Genomic DNA, 17,588 nt, shown 5'->3' with positions numbered 1-17,588 from the left:
TGAGCACAACAACAAACACACACCTTTGTTAGCAGAGTGTGTGTGTGTTTGTCATATGCAGATTAGCTTGTGTCAGGCTGCTGTTGAGTTAGCCATCAGCTAATGGCTACCCATCTAGCACTTGAGTCAGGTCTGTAAGGCAGAGCTAGCTCGTCTCGTTAGCAGCAGGATTCAATCAAGCAGACATGGGAGAGCACGGCGCGTGCGTTTACCTGTAAAATGTCTTTCATGTGTTGTTCGCCCCCCCACCCTCCTTCTGAATGCAACCGGTGCTTCTCAGTGTTCCTCCACTCCGATGCTGAAGGTGCTCAGTTACGGCGTATGATTTCCCCCCCCCGACAAGGGCTCAGGACGCTGCCATATTCCTGATACCAAAAGTGTGCCCACTGCGCATGCGCGAGGCCTGCCTGTCATGCGGCTGTCAGCTGATTGGTGTGCAGGCACGAGGGCTCGTCGAGAAACCTGACCGGAGATCAGTTTTTGATTTCTGTTTTCTGTGTTTGTATTCATGCATACAGTCTAAAACTGACCTGGGAACATTTGATCCTGTCGGGTTTATATGCGGACTAACTAAAGTACAAATCTTCTGTTTCCTTCCATTTTATAGCTGCTTATTAAAGGAAGGATACAGATCACAAGATATGAACACATTTGAAAATCCATACTTAAATTTGCAATAATTGGATTTTGAAAGTCAGTCTGTTATTATGTTGTTGTTGTTGTTGTGTGTGTTTTTTTTTTAGATAATTTAACTTAGTGAATAACTTGAATGAAACAGTCAACTTAATTGCTTAAAGTTCTGTCATTTACTTCGTTTTGCTTTTTCTTTCTTATTTGTGACACAGGGAGAGATGAGGTGAAGAGGACCCTCAAATGCACATTTAACAGTTCATTCTTTAATATGCAGGTTTGCCTTGCAAGTAGCCTGCTGAGAAAACCGTGTTATCCTGCCCTCTAGGGACTCTAATGCAGCAATGTAACCTACAGTCAGGGTAGAATATGACATTTTACAGTAGGCCATCTTCTGCTTGTTAAAGTCAAACATAACCTTCAACCGTCTTTTGCATGAAGATTGTAGAGCAAGACATAGGCCTACAAACACACTCACAATGTAAATGGCAAAAGCCACACACACTCTTGCATCTGCAGACGGGTATATTTAGCTAGTAATTTAACATATTTTTAAGAAGAAATAAACCTCAAGTATGCACCATTCACTTTTCAAAATAAGTTTCCTGATCTTCACCATTCATTTGTCTTTCTTAAAGGAAGACATAGTGTATTTTTGCTGTAAAGTCCTCTCTGTGGAAAAGTTTACACAACACATGCATGTTTCTATTGCTTGCTTAGTTCAAGGATTGTGTTTTTATTTTTAACTTTGTTCTGTTTTATTATTTCCACATGCGTACACTCACTGACTCATGTTTAGTATTTTTTGGAAGTTTGCTCTTGTGGTCCAGATAAGCTGCAAAAAATGACATCAACATCAACTTATAGTTTCTGCCTCAAGATCTCAAAAAAGACATTCATGAAGATGAGTAGCCAACGTTACGTAACCGACCACTGTACAGAAGCATCAACTCAACGCATACAAACAAACTGTCAATGACTCCCACCTTTAAAATCTCTTTAAAACAAACATTTGAACCCATGATATCCTGTCCCTGTTGAAGTGACTCACCTGGATTGAAGGTAAAGGGGAAACATCTTTGCCTCTGTGACTGACTGATGTTACACACTGAACTCGAGCAGGGCAGACAAAACTGGTCACGTTATAAGGCATCTGATTTGGTGTCCAACCATGCGCCGTCCGTTAGTCTAATTCAATTACAGCGAGAGAGACAAGTTTCCCTCTTTTTTGTCTCAGGAAACTCCTTCACATAGATTTGTAATTTCCTTTAAGATTCGGTAGTCACAGAACCTCTATGAAGTTTTTCTTTGGCTCACATGGAGTTAAAATGAATTTATAAGGAGCAGTTCATTGATTGAATCCCCTCAGTTGAGTCATTTAATTTTGTTGTCAATTTAGCAAAGTGAAAGTGTTGCCAATGTCAAAATAAAAACACTGATATATGAATTTCATGTGAAAGCTAAATGATCAAGTGTTCCAAAGTCCAAACAATAAAACCACAATGTAAAGGGCTTTGTATGACTAAAAAACAGTAAAAGAAGTGCCAATCATTTAGCCTTTTCAAATTAATCATCTCTTGTCAGTCTGATACTTATAGACATAAATAATTACATTTAAATTGACATATCACTGGTACAAGGAAATAGTCAGATTTAAGCTCTCTGGTAAAAAAATAAATAAAAAGATGACCTATTCTTTTACCCATAGCTATACTTTTTTTACCATGGATTATTTTATTACCAAAATGTGTTTTCCTGTATTATTTTCAATTTCAAAACCACACCAGTCGATAGCTGCACCAAGCTGAGAGCGGCACCTGAGAGCTCATCTAAACGGTATCACAGATTCTGTTATGATTGCATGACTTGTGCACGAACATTTCCTGACACGTTAAGTACGGCACAGGAATGTCATGCCAGTCCTTGAGACTGCGGCTCAGTTGGTTGAGTCGGTTGACTCATCCAGAAGGCTAGGGTTCGATCCCCAGCTCCCCCACAGCTGAAGTGAAGATATCATTATGATGTCAAAATAAATCTTTTCTATCTGCCTCGAAGCTACTTCTATTTCTGTCTTTGTACACCGGGTGACGTGGAAACATTTGGATGTAAAATGTAGAACAGACATAATCTGAGACTTTATGTGCAGGATTATAATTTATTATTTTTTTTATTTTTTTTATTTAATGTTACTGAAATTGATGTTTTTTGGTAATGCTTTACTTTACAGGTGAATTTGTGATTTAATTTGATTTTTGTTTTCTAATTGTAATGAAATTTGGGGGTAATTTCAAAGAAGTTTGTCTAATTATGGCCGAATTTGTAAAGTAAAGCATTACCGACATATTTTTCAACAGTGGACATTTTTGACCTATACCACAATTTGAAACATGATATTGAAAAAAAATGTCTTCTGTGAAAATAAATGTTCTCATGAAGTGCAAAGGAGAAGGGGAGAACCATCCAGGAAGACACTTTGCTTGGTTCATTCACTTCCTGTGGTCTCTTCCTCTGGTCTCTCTTCACAACGGGATCTTTTTCTCGTGGAGGTCACACTCTCTTCTCTGTCAGCATGCAGCTGCTCCGTGAGCTCCATGGTTCTGTGGAGCTGCTGATTGAGCTGAGCGCCCAGCTCTTCCAGTTGTCTTACATAGAAGCGCTCCTTCTCCTGGTGGCTCTGTTGCAGGGCGTCCTGTTCAGCCCTCAGCATCCTGGTTACTCCCTGGCTCTGTGTCAGCTGGTCTGAGTGAGCTCTGGTTTCAGTCTCAAACTGACACAGCTGGATCTTGGCCTGATGTTCCAGAGTGGAAACTTCGGACTGGTACCTCTGGTTCAGCTCCTGATATCTAGCTCCTAACAACTGCAGCTTTTCCTGGAAAAACATGGTGTTGCTCCTCTCCTGCTGGATCTGAGCTCCAAATTGTTCCACACAGTTCTTAAGCATGGCTTGAAGCTCCTGGTGGTCTTTTTGAATGTCATTCTGGCCGCTGAGCTGAGTCTTAGTCTGCTGCAGCTCCGTCCAGCACATCTGCGCCTTCTGCAGCAGGACAGCGTTGTCTTCTGCCATCTTCTGACAGCTGGCGTTGTATTCAGCCGTCAAGGACTTGACGTATTCTTGAAACTGGGAGTCCTTGTCAATGTGAGCCTGCTTCTGCTGCTGAAGCTCACACTGCAGGGCCTCCACCTGCTGCTTGGCACTCTGCATGATGTTCTGGTGCTTGCAGCTCTCCTCTGCCATCTTCTTATGTAGGGCGTCCTTTTCTTCGGTTAAATGTTTGATGAAAGCCTGGTCGTGAGTCATTCTGTCAGTGTGAGCCTTCAACTGTTTTTGCATCTCTTGCTGAAAGGCCTGAATCTGCTGCCCGGCACTGTGCATGTCATGCTGGTACCTCAGGCCTTGCTCATTTAGAACACGTTTCACCTTCTCCAGCTCTTCTTTCAGGAGTTTATTGGTGTCTCCTCCGAGTTCGGCTGAAGTTTTGTTGGGGATGCTTGTGTTGTCCACTTCCATTTCGTCTTCAGCCACACGTCTTTTGTGTCTTTTGTTTTGTCCCTGGTTGGCGGCAGTGTCCATCGAGGTGTGTACCTGCTGTCTTTCCAGCGCTTTGCACCGGTTCATAAAGAACTCCTTTTGAGCTTTTTGGCTCTCAAGCTGTTTCCTGGTCTCCTCCAACTCATGGTGGATCATCATCTTCTCTCTCTTCTCCTTGGTGCTTTGCTCCCTCTCTCTGTTGAGCAGCACGTTGAGCCGGGTCACGTCTTGTTCAAGTTTTGAGAGCTTGTTCATTAGCGGAACTGTTACTTGGACCTTTGGCTTGAAAGTAATTCCGTTCCCTTTGGGGAAGGTAACTCTGTTCCCTTTGGGGAAGGTACTTCTGTTCCCTTTCGGGACCTTCGCAAGCTGCATTTTGTTCAGAGATTTTACCAACATGTTTAAGCTAGTCAAATTCAGAACTGAAGAGATGCTGCTGTTTGAAAACTGTTATTGTTTCTGATAAACAGAATATCGATCAGAGGGTCTTACAAATGCTGCTGCTTGATGAGAGACTTGAAATGATCTGACTGACCGGATGTCCTGATTCATACTTGGCCAAATTATGACATCATAAGACATCCTTTGAAGTGGACGGCCTTTGATCTTTGAAAAGTTCAATTTTCATTTTTGCTTGTTTACATTCAAAATGGGGGATTTGAATGTAAACAAATGGAAGCCACACTAACTATATTCACTTGTTTATGTGCTTAATTAGACTGGTACAGTAATGAGTCCGAAAACCAGGAAGTGAGTTAGCCTTTTAGCGTCATGGGTTCCTAACTCTAAAAGTCAATGGGGATTTTGAATGGGTTTGTAGTTAGACGCCTGAAATAAGATCTGTGGTTAACACAAGCTGAAGAGAAGCTGACGTTTTGTTAGAGGAGATAAACTACGATAGCTAAGACCCCCACTTGTGAATTTTAAAGTTTTTATGCATACTTTATACGGCGGTTGCTAACAAGGAGCTAACTGAAACTACAGTGGTTGTCATGGTGACATTAAACGTCATCACTGCTCTCTGAATTCCAGCCTTGATTGGTAATTGGAGGCAGGTGAGCTCAAATATGTGAGCTTAAGCTATTCCACTTTCCAAACTCTGTTCAACTTGAATTAAATATAATATTTAAGTGGAATGGAAAATGAATTAACTGTATCATAAATTTGTTAAAGGGATGCACAAAAATATTGTCTTTATTTTGGTGGATAACCAAATTGTCTATTACATGGTAAATAAATGCACGCACTGTGAACTATACAGGTATACAAATCTACTAACAAGAATAGGCTACATACAGATATGTAAACATTTTATGAAGTAGGTTCTAGTATTGAACCAATTCCTAACTCTATACTGCCATCTACCGCCACATGGTGCACAACAGCCTACCCTACACGATACAACTCTTCAATACTATAGACTGTAATATTAATATTCAATAATATAACCTGTATGGTTCGGTAGCCAAACTGAAATGAAGAAAATAAAGAATTGCTAAAGACTTGTTGGGTTATTTTTGCTTAAAACATGATTTTGCATCAAATGTTTACATGTAAAAAGACGTGATTTAAAATACATTTTGTTTTTAACAGGCAGATATGATTTGACAGAAAATGTTTGTTTACAGCAGCCTATTGGTAAAAATAGCGATATTGCTTTGTGATTGGCAATTCACATAGGGTTTTTTTTTTCTTCAAACTATACCTCGTTTTATTTCGTGAAAAAAATTGGCATTGTACTTACAGTTGAGATAACTTTACGTCGCAAAATATTATTTAATTTAATATTAATAGTCTTTTAAAATATATTTTAGAATTAATTTATTTTTGTTTGTTTGTTTTTTCTATTCTATTCATTTATTGTTTTATTTATTTTATTATTATAATTATTTTAAAAGACGTTAGTGACGGCGTACGGCGTGTACGCAGCGCCGTTGAATGCACCTCTCGTTACCAAGGTGATGACGCTATTACCCGTAACCAAGGCACTCTCAAGGCAAACACTAGCTGGGTTAGCTAGGCTAGCCAATCTGCCAGATAATCTTTTAGCTATGAAAACCCCCCTCCGTGTCTATCGTATAGGGGATTAACTCCAAGTATAAAAAAAAGGGTTCACGAGGACCTTCGACTTCAAGCTCTTACGCGACTTTAGCGTCAATTCAGTTCGCTACGTGGCCAGAATTAGAGGCAGAAACACCCATTTTTTCTTCTTGGGATCAACTCAGTCTACAAGCTAGCAAACTTAGTAACATTAACGTTAGCTACACAGCCACCATGGTAAGTAAGTGCTCTCCTTGTGCTGTTGATGCCTATAGCTGAACCACATTTTGTGCCTTTGCAAGTCGCCATGCTCCACGTCTCGTTGTTTTGACGATTACAAAGTAACCCAAACAGATAGCACGTAGCGGGTAACCTCATGTGAATAGGCCCTGTCACATATTAGCAGGGGGAAAATCCTCCTCCAGGTAGCTTAAGAGCTAGTTGTGCTCTCCACTGCAGCCTCTTAGTCTCTCTCTTCATCTTTAATGACTGTCTTTTAACTGTTGTTTTTTTGTCTTCATGCAGGCTGAATTTGGGTTTAATGATCACCATCAGAATGAAGCCATCAATTACATGCGATTTGCTCGTTCAAAGAGGGTCCTGAGACTAAAGACCATTGACTCATGCTTTGAAGAACTCAAAGATAGCAGGTAACCTGTCATACTTCAGTTGTTGGCATCAGTGTTTGCACATTAACTGTCATGCAGTTAGCTCTTTTATGCAGGGAGGCGAGGTAAATGTGCATCAAATTAACGTGCAAGTGTTTACACACGTGTTTCTAAAAGGCTGGTGGAGGAAACCTTCACGGTGGACGAGGTGAGGGAGATGCTGGACGGGCTGCAGGCGGTGGTGCGAGGGGAGGTAGAGATGGAGCTCATCAACACGGCGCACACGAACGTGCTGCTGCTCAGGCAGCTCTTCTCACAGGCTGAGAAGTTCTACCTTCGATTGCAGAGTGATATCTCAGAGCTGGAGAACAGGTGAGAGAGCGAAAATGCGGCACAATGAGGCTTTTTTTTGTTAGTTGATGAGCAGGGATGTAAAGGTTAATCGTGAGGCGGTTAAAAATCGATTCCAAATGTGTCAATGTTTTTGCAGCGCCTCCAAAGTCCTGAAAGTCAAATCATGTTGTTCATGTTTCAGATAATCAAGATGTTTCATTCAAAACAAAGAGAAAAAGAAACACAAATAGAGTTGTAAAAAATGTTTTCAAATCTAAATGGCTGTAACATGACAGTCCAGGGTCAAACAGAGAGTGACACAAAAAACAATACACCATCACGCACTCGCATGAAAAGAGCTGCTCCTCTGTGAACCACTTCCTTCTTCGCTCTCTTTAGGATCAGATCTCTCGCAGTTTTAAGGTACATGCCTGTTGAAAAGGTCACCAAAGCCAAACACGTGCATACTCTATCTGAACTTCCTTCCATTCTATGAAAAAGGTTTCCACTCAGTTGACCTAAAACCACAACATCTGTTGCCCCTCGCTTTCTTTTAAGGTCAGTTCACCTAAGTGACACGCGTATCTCGAGGCCCGATACTGAGTGGTGGAGTCGACTGTTGAATTAATCACGACATCATAAAGAATAATGTGCCACTGGAGACACAACATCTACTTTCTCAGAATAATCTTCAGACCTCACGACCAGTCGCTTGACATTTTTACGTTATGTCTGGTGGACCTATGTTTTTGTTTTTAGAAAAAAAACCACTTTTGAAATATGTAAACTTTTAAATTCTTTTATCCTTTTGGAAATGTAAACTAAAGTAGGACTCAGGTGTGACTATCTCAACGCTTTTTAAATGAAATGTTAAACTTTTTCTACTTTGTATCACTTCGCGGTCTGCGTGAATACACGTCTCACTAATCGTGTTTTAAAACCTCTCCTTTGGACAAAAACTAACAGGGCAGTATTTCTTTGACTGCAGATAAAGATGAGCAGAATGTGTGTCAGAGCATTCACCTGTCAAGATAATGTGAGGCCTTTTTTAGCTGAAATATCAACCTATCTAAATATTGGGATATACATACAGCATTATGCAGCTTAAAATGAAATGAGCAGAAGTGAATGAAAGTTGTTGAAAATGTTGTTTTTGTTGCACGTCCAGCTCCAGCTGTGAGCATACGCCGCCCTGTTCCTCTTTTTGAGGAGGAAGAAAGGCTCTGCTTTGTTCGCTGTCTTCCATTCATCTGACCTTCAGCGCTCAAGTAAAAGTTCACAAACTGCAGGCTGTGTTATCAACACAGCCCACCTGTGTGATGGTTTTAAAACTCCACAGGTGTCACACTCAGGTGAACTTCATCTAACTTCTGACCTCGTAACCCCTCACCTCCTTCACTCTGAGCGTGTTTTGGAAATGTTTTTTTTGTTTGTGATGTGGACATGGTGGGTGGATATTTAAATCTTTTATTTTTGTCGGCTTCTACGTGACACACACAGGGTTTTAAAACGAGGAATACGCCCGATGTGACGCTCTACGTGTGTTCTGCAGCCTCCTGCAAACCACATTTAAGCTTTTTAGAGAGCTCTTGTTTTCACCACAGGCACATCTTAAAGTGCTAAACTGCCAGCAGGAACCAGGGTGTTTATTTACCTTGTGAAAGAGATGTAACCGACAAATAGCAGTTAAATGGTAAAAAAACAAAAACACAACTGTGTGATTGCATCGAGAGGTCGAAAAGATAATCAGATCTGTTTGACCCTGATTGGTGCTGTTTGCATACTTAGTACATGAAAAACACAAAATTCATACATTCTAACAGTTTCGATGTTTTTTGAGCTGAAGCGTTTATGTGTCTTATTCTTTCCACTTTTCTTCCCTTAAAGGGAGCTCTTAGAACAAGTGGCAGAATTTGAGAAGACTGACTTTAAACCCACTGATAAGGTGAGTGTAATGTGCGGCTCTGTGACACGGACAACTTCAGACATCACCATGGAGGAGCTGCCGTCAGTCGTGTGTTCAGAGTCGATCTGCACCCACATGGGCTTCAGTTACTGGAGAGCGGTCCTGTGTACTTAAAGCCGTTTTAAATAACAAGCTGCATGTCCTTCACACCTCGCTCTGTGGTGCAGAGTTCACACTTCACTGAGGTTACAATGCACGCTGACTTTATAATGCAACACTTCACTTTATCATCTTCACTGTCCTGGAAAAGTTGACCTCAGTCATCCCCTTACTTCTAAGAATAACAGAACTAGATGCACACAAAGATTTTAACCGTCAGATGTCACATATAATACAGAGTTAGCTTGGTATAGACAACATTTTTTTAAATTAGGATTAATTAGGAAATCTTCAGTCATGTTTCAGTTATGTTGATCTTTCTCCCCAGATAAACCAGGAAACAAGCAAACCCAAGCTAGCGCCACTGAATGAAGGTGGCGTTTCTGAACTTCTTAACAAGGTAAAGAAAGGTTCTCAGACCTTTGGAAAGTTGTGTCTTCATATATGTAATCATACAGTCCTTTGAATCTTTGTTTAGGAGATTGCAAGACTACAGGAGGAAAATGACAAACTTAAAGCCAGGCTGCGGACTTTAGAATCACAGGTATCTTAATCAGCCGTTGGTGTCAACATATTAAAAACATCGAGTTCATGTTTTTAACGCACTCTGATTGATTTTTGTGTTTAGGCAATGAGTGCACTAGATGAGAGAAGCAGGGCAGAGAGAGCTCTGAAAGATCTCCAGAAGGTCCAAGGTGAACAGCAGGTACTGTGTGTCATGCGACAATCACATTTTCTTATTCCATGACATTTTGAGTTTGCCTTTTTTTTCTCATTATTGCTTCTCATCATTTGGTTCTATTTGCCATCTTGGACTTTGAATGGTATGTATCCAGTGCTGCACACGTCTGTCTCTGTGTATATAGGAGTCGGGTATAGATTCTGTAGAATCAAACGTTTTCCCTTCACTACATCTGAACCTGTGTGTTGCCTCTTTCCCCTTGAAGCTGGCCACCCAATCCCAGGAGATCAACAGTCTGGAGGACACCGTGGCCGCTCTAAGGGAGGACTATGAACGGTCTCTCAGTGCCAATGCTATGTCTCAGAAGGATCTGCAGGAAAACCTGATCTCTGCCAAACACGAGCTTCTTCGAGTGCAGGAGCAGCTGGCCCTGGCAGAGAAGGTGCAGCGTTGTATTCTTTACCTGCATCAAGCATCTGGAGTTTACACCCAACAACATGTCACATCGTGTACCTCAGAGAGTTCATATTCATGCGCTGAGCTTCTTTGTTGTTTATGCTTGTGTGTGTACTGTGTGCAGGAGTTGGACAAGAAGTTTCAGCAAACTGCAGCCTACCGAAACATGAAAGAGATCCTTACCAAGAAGAACGAGCAGATCAAAGAAATTAGAAAACGATTGCAGAGGTGAGTATTTTTTTATTATGAGAGATGAAACAATAATAAAAAATAATATTTCCCCCTTTGGAAAAGGTTTGGAAAATCTAGGAAAGTTTTGTATGTAATGGTAACTAAAAAAGATTTAGTAGTGATGTAAGGGCCTAAAGCCCTGAAGGTCCCACCGCTCCTGTCCTGTTCTGTTTCTCCTCATTTGTAAAGTTGTCTTTCTTTTTTTCTCAGAAATGTTTCTCATTTGAGGTTTGCGAAACTTGCATCGCTCTTTTTCAGATACGAACCCAATGAATGAGTTTTTGCCCGGAACAGCTGCTGAAACAGGTGTCCAGAGGCCAAGACGGGTGCAAGATTTACGACTGTGGTTTGGACTTGAAACCATCGGCTCCACTGCTGAGAGAAGAGAGACAGAAAAAGAAAAAAAAAAAGCATTTCCATTTGGAACTTTTTATTCATGTTGTATCTGGCTTCTTCAGTAGTTTTGTTGGCATTAGTTAAGAGCAGGGAAGGGAGTGTTGGCAGTAAACACAACTGAACACACTAAACGAAGCAGTTATAAATGATAGCTCTGCTTTTTTTTTTTTTCTTTTTTCTCTACGTCTCAATTCGGAGCTCACTTACAGTAGCTAGACTTCCCGCAGTGCTCTATGCAAAATACTATCACGTCCCTGTTTGAAGAGGCCTTGTCCACGTGCTGATTTGGACAGAAACTTTACTGTCTGCCTGAAGCTTTGCAGTCTTATCGATCAGATGGTTATGGGTGATATTTAGCTTTTTAGCACCTGCTCATTATTTATATTTGCGCTGTTTACTCTTTATTTAGAAGCTCCCCTTGAAGGCAGATTTTAAGGCATCATTACGTCAGACCCAACTAAAAACCAAAAAGCTTTTTGTTGGATAATAGCGAAATCTTAACTCGAGGTTTTTGACCCTTTGAAGTCAGACCTGCTTTTATTTAACACGTTCAATCAGAAACATTTCCAATGATCTGGCATTCTGTGAAAGTCTGATCATCTTAATTTTAACCGGGTTTCTTGCGTTAATGTTTTCCACTCTGACATGGATAGTGATGTAGATTGTTTTCCCTTACTCCCTCCTGACGAAGGGCATAGAATATTTTTGTGTAAAATCTTTAACTGTGTACTTTTGGTATCGTGTGGCTGAAGGAGTGTACGAGGGGCAAAAAAAAAGAAGATATACATGATGTTCATGAGTTAATGCTCTTGTAGAGTATGATACATCGACCCTATATTACACTACACTAGATGTGTGTTTGTGTGTATCGTGCTAAGTATGGGGTAATAAAAGGCTGTTACCAAGTACATGTGTGGTCATTTTTAGTTAATGTTTATACTTTCAAAATGTTTGTCATCCATCCTATTAAATCTTACGGATACGTCTGGTACGTAAACAGAGAATTTAAAATATCTTTCTAACTTCCTTCTAATCTTTCAACCTGCTGCTCCGGCTTGTTTTATTTATTTTTGGGCACTTTGCCTTTATTGGACAGGACAGTGGATAGAAGTCAGGGAGAGAGATTGGGTGATGCCCAAAAGGTGACACAAGTCGAACTTGAACCCGGAGTGCTACTTAGAGGACGAGCCTGGCCTCTTTTAAAACATTACATTCACCTAGATTCACAGGGGTGTCAAACTCCAGTCCTGGAGGGCCGGCTTCCTCAGACTGCTAGATGTCTTCCTGCTCGGACGCAGCTGAATCCAATGAGTGACTCGTTCTCAGGCTTCTGCAGCGCTTAATGACAGCACATTGGTTTAAAGCAGGTGTGTTAGAGCAGGGAGACATCTAAAAGTCTGAGGACGCCGGCCCTCCAGGACTGGAGTTTGACACCTGTGACCTAGAAGGACATGCTGCCATTAGCCTTCAGGGTGTCATAAGCAAAAGGAAGGGTGTTTAAACGCCCCTGTGTATGCAACTGACAGGCTCAACAAGGGGGCGCCATTCATCAAGAATGTAACATCTCAAATTATGTAAGACTTCATTGAATGTATACTTAAATAATATGGGAATGTATAACCTGTTTGGTTGTTATGGTAATATTTTTTGGCATAGTTAAGGGTAACAACATTTAAGGAAGTGGGCAGCTTTTTTACACAGAAACCTTATATTGACCACTCTTTGGTTTTATTGTCTCTAAATAGTCGAGCCTCTTTTTGACAAACGTTGTTTTAGTCTGCCTGATGAGCTAGAAGGCGTATTTAGGAAAAGGTATGTGTGTGATTTTCATGTCAGGGACACGCACAAAAAAGGAAGCAAAAGAAGGTAAGAATGACTCTCTGGAAACTTCTAACCAGTCCTTGTTTCTAACTTGGTCCTGGAGAAAGGCCAGAAAAGAACAATTCTCCTGAGAAGTGATTATAAAAGAGGGGAGGATCTAGTGCTGAACATCATTTTATTGGAGACCGCTATGATGGATTAACTCTAATAATAGTATAGAATAGTAACACAAAATGAGTTTTGTCTGATCGGACACAGAGGCGCTGCACAGCATCAGCTGTTTGTTGAGAGTTTTCATCAGCACCACACTGAGTAATGTCATTTGTCATTAAAAAACAAAATCCATCATCAATATCATTAATGTAAGTGCATGAGAGTCCATGAAAGAGTAAGGTCTGTAGCTTTGTCTTAGAGGTGCGGAGGGACTCTGCAGACCAGGCCTTATGTGACAGTAGTATAAGGCTGTATCTATAATAAAGTATCTATGTATCTATCTAGTATCTTTATGGATTATTTAAAACACAGGACAACGTTTGTTTTTAAACTGATCAAACATTAAGGAACCCCCCCACAAATAAAATGGACGCATGAATTAGTGAGGATCATCCTCTTTGTACAGCCACATTGCAGTACATACACATTGCTTAGCCCCTCCCACACACACACACACACCCACCCACCCCCCACCCCGTTTGTTTGGTAACCATAGCAGAAGAGACCGTCGTAGATGAAGAGACAACGCGTTCACCAATCACTTAACCATCAACCTCACGTTGTTTGCAGCGAAACTCTTCAAGCCACAGTCTGTCCTGACTTCAACTTGTGTTGGTTTCGCATCACATGCAGGAGTCGTTTGCATGTTGTACTTTTCTTTCTATTGGTGCGAAATAAAAAAGAGGGCGGGCTGGTGAGAGGGGATGGCGTGACAAACCACGTCATTTAAAATCAACAATATCTGTCAAACTTTTTTTTTTCTGCTTTCATCATACGAGAAAAGTGACAATACATTACCTCTTCTTTATTCCTTTGACGTTTCAATAAGAGAATATCTCGTTTGCATTTGTGTGCGTACATGTGTGGATTTACAAATGTCTGTTTTCTATCTATCTAAGTGTCACGAGATAATTGCTGATAGGTTCAGATATGATGCAAATGCTGAGCCGTTGTCTATCACTGCATGAAATAAATCACAGCGAGCGAGTACACAGGAAGTGGTGACAAATGTCTCAGAACCAAATGCCTACGTCGCAGAGCGTAGAGCGACAGCAGTGACAGTACTTCACCTCAATACAGGACAACAGCTAATATCTATCATAGTGTCTGTACCCATTCACAGTCGCTTCCTGCTTGATGGCAAAGGCATCACAGGGGCTTTCTCGGTTTCACTGTCACGCCACACTTTTTGTTTTTCTCTGTAATCACGAAGCAGACTTGTCACGCACATTTCAAAAGAATACGAGGTGACGTCCAGAGTGTTGCGTGATGATGAAAACAAAGACGATGAGCAATGAAACATCTTTTACCTCTCTGTCCTTGATTCAAAATATTGTCTCTGGGATCCAACAGCTTTGACGTTAAGTGAGGCCTATTAAACAATAAGCATCACTTTTCTGTCTTAAGATAAGATAAGATGATCCTTTATTCATCTCGCGAGCGGAGAAATGTTCTTTCCTACTTAAATGCAGATGTGATGGAAAATAAAATGCACCATGACTTGGTCTTACACTCATTGGATTTAGAGCGCTGGTCTCAGGGCCCATTAGCTTACGCTAGATAGCATTTGGCTTTATATTTGACTTCAGGACTTCTCTTCATTTGTGCTTTTGTTTTCCATTTAGCTAAAACATGACAGATAAGTCTCTTTGGCACTGATTCATACACAGTTAGATGGTCTCCCTTTAAAAGAGAAGTCACTTGTTTGTTCACAATTACAAAGCTTACATTCTGGTTTTTAGTAGAGTCATCAAATCTCGTCTTCATGCAGTGTCACAAGTCAATCAAAAGAGGAATCCACAAGTCCTCATTACCTGAGTCCGAGTCGCATTTATCATTCACTGTAAAATCTTTGAGAGCAAAACTGTGGCGCCTCTTTAGGCATCCTGAACAGTAACTGTTGCTGGACACAATGTTAAGGCCTCAAACAAAAATCCACCACAAATGCTGTAAAACAATCTTCATCAGTAAATCAAACAGAGTTCTCTCCGTCTCCTGAGCTCTAATGCAGTCAATGCTCGAGTCCAAGTCGATGTGAGTCCTGGTGTTTATTTACCATGTTAAACATCTCCTAAAGCATGAACGAGGTTTCAGACAGAGCAGGTAAGGGGGAGTTTGCGGGTTTGCATTTACCAGCTATCAGAGGCTGATCAATAACAGTGTATGATGTGCCACTTACCCCACTACAGCATGGACAGCATCAAGATTAAGAGATACTGGTGCATATGCCAAGAGCGTGTTAGTTTTCATTCATTTCTGCAATTGTACAAGTCCTATTTATCAAATAAAAATAATGCAGTTAGCTTTTAATGCCCCTTCTTTTTCTGTGACGCAGAACATTTTTATGACTGGAAATGAGATTGATTAGAAACTTGATTAGAAACTGCCGATAAGTTCGGTTGCCCTTTTCCTCTTGAGATATGAAGATAAAACTGGTAAGATGTTTCACCACCATCAGTAAGGTCATCGAAGAGCCACTTTCATAATGAAGTATTTAGCACTTGTGGCAAAGTGCTCTTTCAATATCGTTAGTTCAGAGGCATAACGTGAAATAAAAATAATGTTAAAAACCCCCAAAATTGTCCCATGTACATTTTCCCTGACAGCTGGAAATTAGCCGCAAACGCTAAAGCTGCACCTTTTATTGTTAAAGGGGATTGTCCATGAAATAACAAACTAATGAATAATAATAATAATCTACTTTATAAAAATAAATCTGCACATTACAATTGTGTTTCTTAATTTAACTCCACCGCAACACTACTACTACTTACCTTCATGACCATACTGAAAATAAATGCCTCTCATTTGAATCTTTTTCTTCTTCTGCAGATCAGTGAGGTGAGTTGTAACAGTTGAGTCACTGCAGCTGCATCGTTCGACCACATGAAGGTTGTTATTTGTGAAACCTACTGATGAGAGATCACGTAGCATACCTGAAATACAATGCTAGCCTAAATAATAAAAAAAAAAACACTTTGTTTTTCAGATGTCACTATGAAATCAAACAGCTTTGGTCCTCTCATACTTTAATTCAGTGTTTCTTTTTATTAATTTTTTGTTAATTTGTAGGTCAACACATTTCCAAAAGCAGTCAAGTCAGTGAATGAATGTGAATATTATATCATTTTATTATCATGAGAATCTAATCTGACTTGTTAACCAAATGAAGGAGATTCTGCTTTCACAGAAATTGTAATATTCTTTTTTAATGTTTTATTTTTGGTCTACTTATGCCTTTATAATTAGAGGGAAAGGATAGCAGATGGAGTCAGAAATCGAAGAGAAGGCCGCACGCTCAGAGGACTATAGCGTCTGCACGCGTGGTGAAAAATACCACACTAACCACTACAGGCTACCGGCGCCCCAGAAGTTGTGATGTTCTAATAAAATTGAAGTTGCACCGCCCTTTTGAACTGTCATGATAAACTTGACTTCTGGAAATCTTCAACCTGTCCAGTCTGCCTGGCTAACGGATCGGATGCTTTATCAGATGTCTTTAAAAAAGAGAGAGCGTACAGTTAGAGGTTGTAATGAAAATTTTTACAAGAAATTTTTTTTTAAACTCTATATTTGTCTGTCCTTCGTCCTGAATGAGACATACCAGTCTAGATTATTGAAATGACTGAGTCTGCTCACTCACTTCATCATGCAGGCTTTGGTTTATGTAGATTTCGGCCTTTAATCTTTGCATGAAATCAATCAATCTATACTTGTATAGCATCAATTCTTATCAAATGTTACACTAGAGCAGTTAAAAAAACACATGAGCACTCAGCAAAGTTACAGTGGAGGCTTCTTTGTGACAAACTTGGGACCAAAGAAACAAAACAAAATGAACATATTTTGCAATGACAGTAGGGAATCTCCCTAAGAAGCCCCCATCTGATTGCATTGACACTCATTGCCCGACTACAAGAATAGTTAATCAAACATCAGATGCCTCCGCATGTTAATGTGTTGAACATCTTTATTCAGCACTGCAATGTTGATTAAATAACCTGAACAATCCCTGAAGCTTGTGAAGAAGAGTCTATTTCTTCTTCTACAAACATCACTGCAAAGTAAAAGTGAATCCGTCTGTGAATCTGATGCGTTATGAAACTTCAGAGTAAGCAACCGTTTCTCTTAAAACCTCAAGTGCAATTTAAACCAGAAGTTTCCAACTATTACTAAAACCACTGTCTCTTTGCGAGAATTTAAATGCCTCGTTTTGATTTAATAAAATCTTCAACCGTATGATGTCTGTCTGATTGTATTTTCGTCGACAAGTTTGACACTATTTTTGCTGTCGTTTGTGTCTCTGTGTGTTTTGCCTGCAGATTACAATGAGATGAAAGGATCACTCACATAGTCAGTCAGTTTAACTCAACCTAGTAGTTGGAGAGGCAGCATCAGTGAAACCTCTCGGTAAAGCCACTTTCTTCACCAGCTTTTTCTTTTCTCAGAAAGAAAATACTCATCGGATCGTGACACAGCCATTTCCTTTTGCCTCACTGTGATTAAAATCGAGAAATTACATGATGACCGACACGCTGAGCTCTGAGTTTTTAACGATGTGGGTGAGACTGAGAAAGTCGTATC

General features: G+C 40.3%; 1 protein-coding gene across 2 annotated transcripts; it reads left to right on the top strand.

The window, feature by feature from the left end:
* The first annotated feature begins 6,096 nt into the window (after nt 1-6,096).
* On the top strand, nt 6,097-11,878 carry lztfl1 (leucine zipper transcription factor-like 1). Of its 2 annotated transcripts, none has more exons than XM_079361299.1 (10): nt 6,097-6,117; nt 6,725-6,849; nt 6,985-7,179; nt 9,028-9,085; nt 9,534-9,605; nt 9,684-9,749; nt 9,834-9,911; nt 10,153-10,329; nt 10,468-10,571; nt 10,833-11,878. In XM_079361299.1, exons 2-10 carry the CDS (start codon nt 6,773-6,775, stop codon nt 10,849-10,851), a joined length of 846 nt encoding a protein of 281 aa, XP_079217425.1. In that variant the 5' UTR covers nt 6,097-6,117; nt 6,725-6,772; the 3' UTR covers nt 10,852-11,878. The 2 variants fall into 2 exon arrangements, with proteins under 2 accessions (XP_079217425.1, XP_079217424.1); XM_079361298.1 differs by lacking the exon at nt 6,097-6,117 and adding an exon at nt 6,124-6,436.
* The last annotated feature ends 5,710 nt before the right edge of the window (nt 11,879-17,588 follow it).

The sequence above is a fragment of the Symphodus melops genome (genome assembly GCF_947650265.1).
Source record: "Symphodus melops genome assembly, chromosome: 14".
NCBI classification, from domain to species: domain Eukaryota; kingdom Metazoa; phylum Chordata; class Actinopteri; order Labriformes; family Labridae; genus Symphodus; species Symphodus melops.
Note: the sequence above shows the minus strand (reverse complement) of the source record. Positions and strands in the feature narration are given on the sequence as shown.